Raw genomic sequence first — 258 nt, 5'->3', positions numbered from 1 at the left:
AAAAAAAAAAAAATTGCTCCTTTGTAGCTTTGGTCAAAAGACCCTAAAAAAATTGAAGAGATTTATCATGTATGAATAACACATATGGACTTCCTTTTACCTGAGACATCCATCTGTCATCTCCTTGAATATCTTCTGCTGCATGTGGAATAGCTGCTGGATTTGAGTCTCCTTGGCTCATTCTACACCTGAGGAAAAATGTACATGTCATGTTTCACTTATTAACAGAAATGTTTATTACCACTTACTTAAATATTA

At 33.3% G+C, this 258-nt stretch overlaps 1 protein-coding gene across 1 annotated transcript in view; it reads right to left on the bottom strand.

Moving 5' to 3' along the window:
- LOC103599030 (platelet-activating factor acetylhydrolase IB subunit beta) overlaps positions 1–258 on the bottom strand; it is a gene marked incomplete at its 3' end in the record, with an annotated part of 20,672 nt that overhangs the window by 12,233 nt on the left and 8,181 nt on the right. Inside the window, exon 2 of the mRNA XM_008583103.1 lies at positions 101–188. Coding sequence (XP_008581325.1) covers positions 101–181 — 81 coding nt within the window. The remainder of the gene's footprint in view (positions 1–100; positions 189–258) is intronic.

The sequence above is a fragment of the Galeopterus variegatus genome, unplaced genomic scaffold, assembly GCF_000696425.1.
Source record: "Galeopterus variegatus unplaced genomic scaffold, G_variegatus-3.0.2 Scaffold2832, whole genome shotgun sequence".
In the NCBI taxonomy this organism is placed as follows: domain Eukaryota; kingdom Metazoa; phylum Chordata; class Mammalia; order Dermoptera; family Cynocephalidae; genus Galeopterus; species Galeopterus variegatus.
Note: the sequence above shows the minus strand (reverse complement) of the source record. Positions and strands in the feature narration are given on the sequence as shown.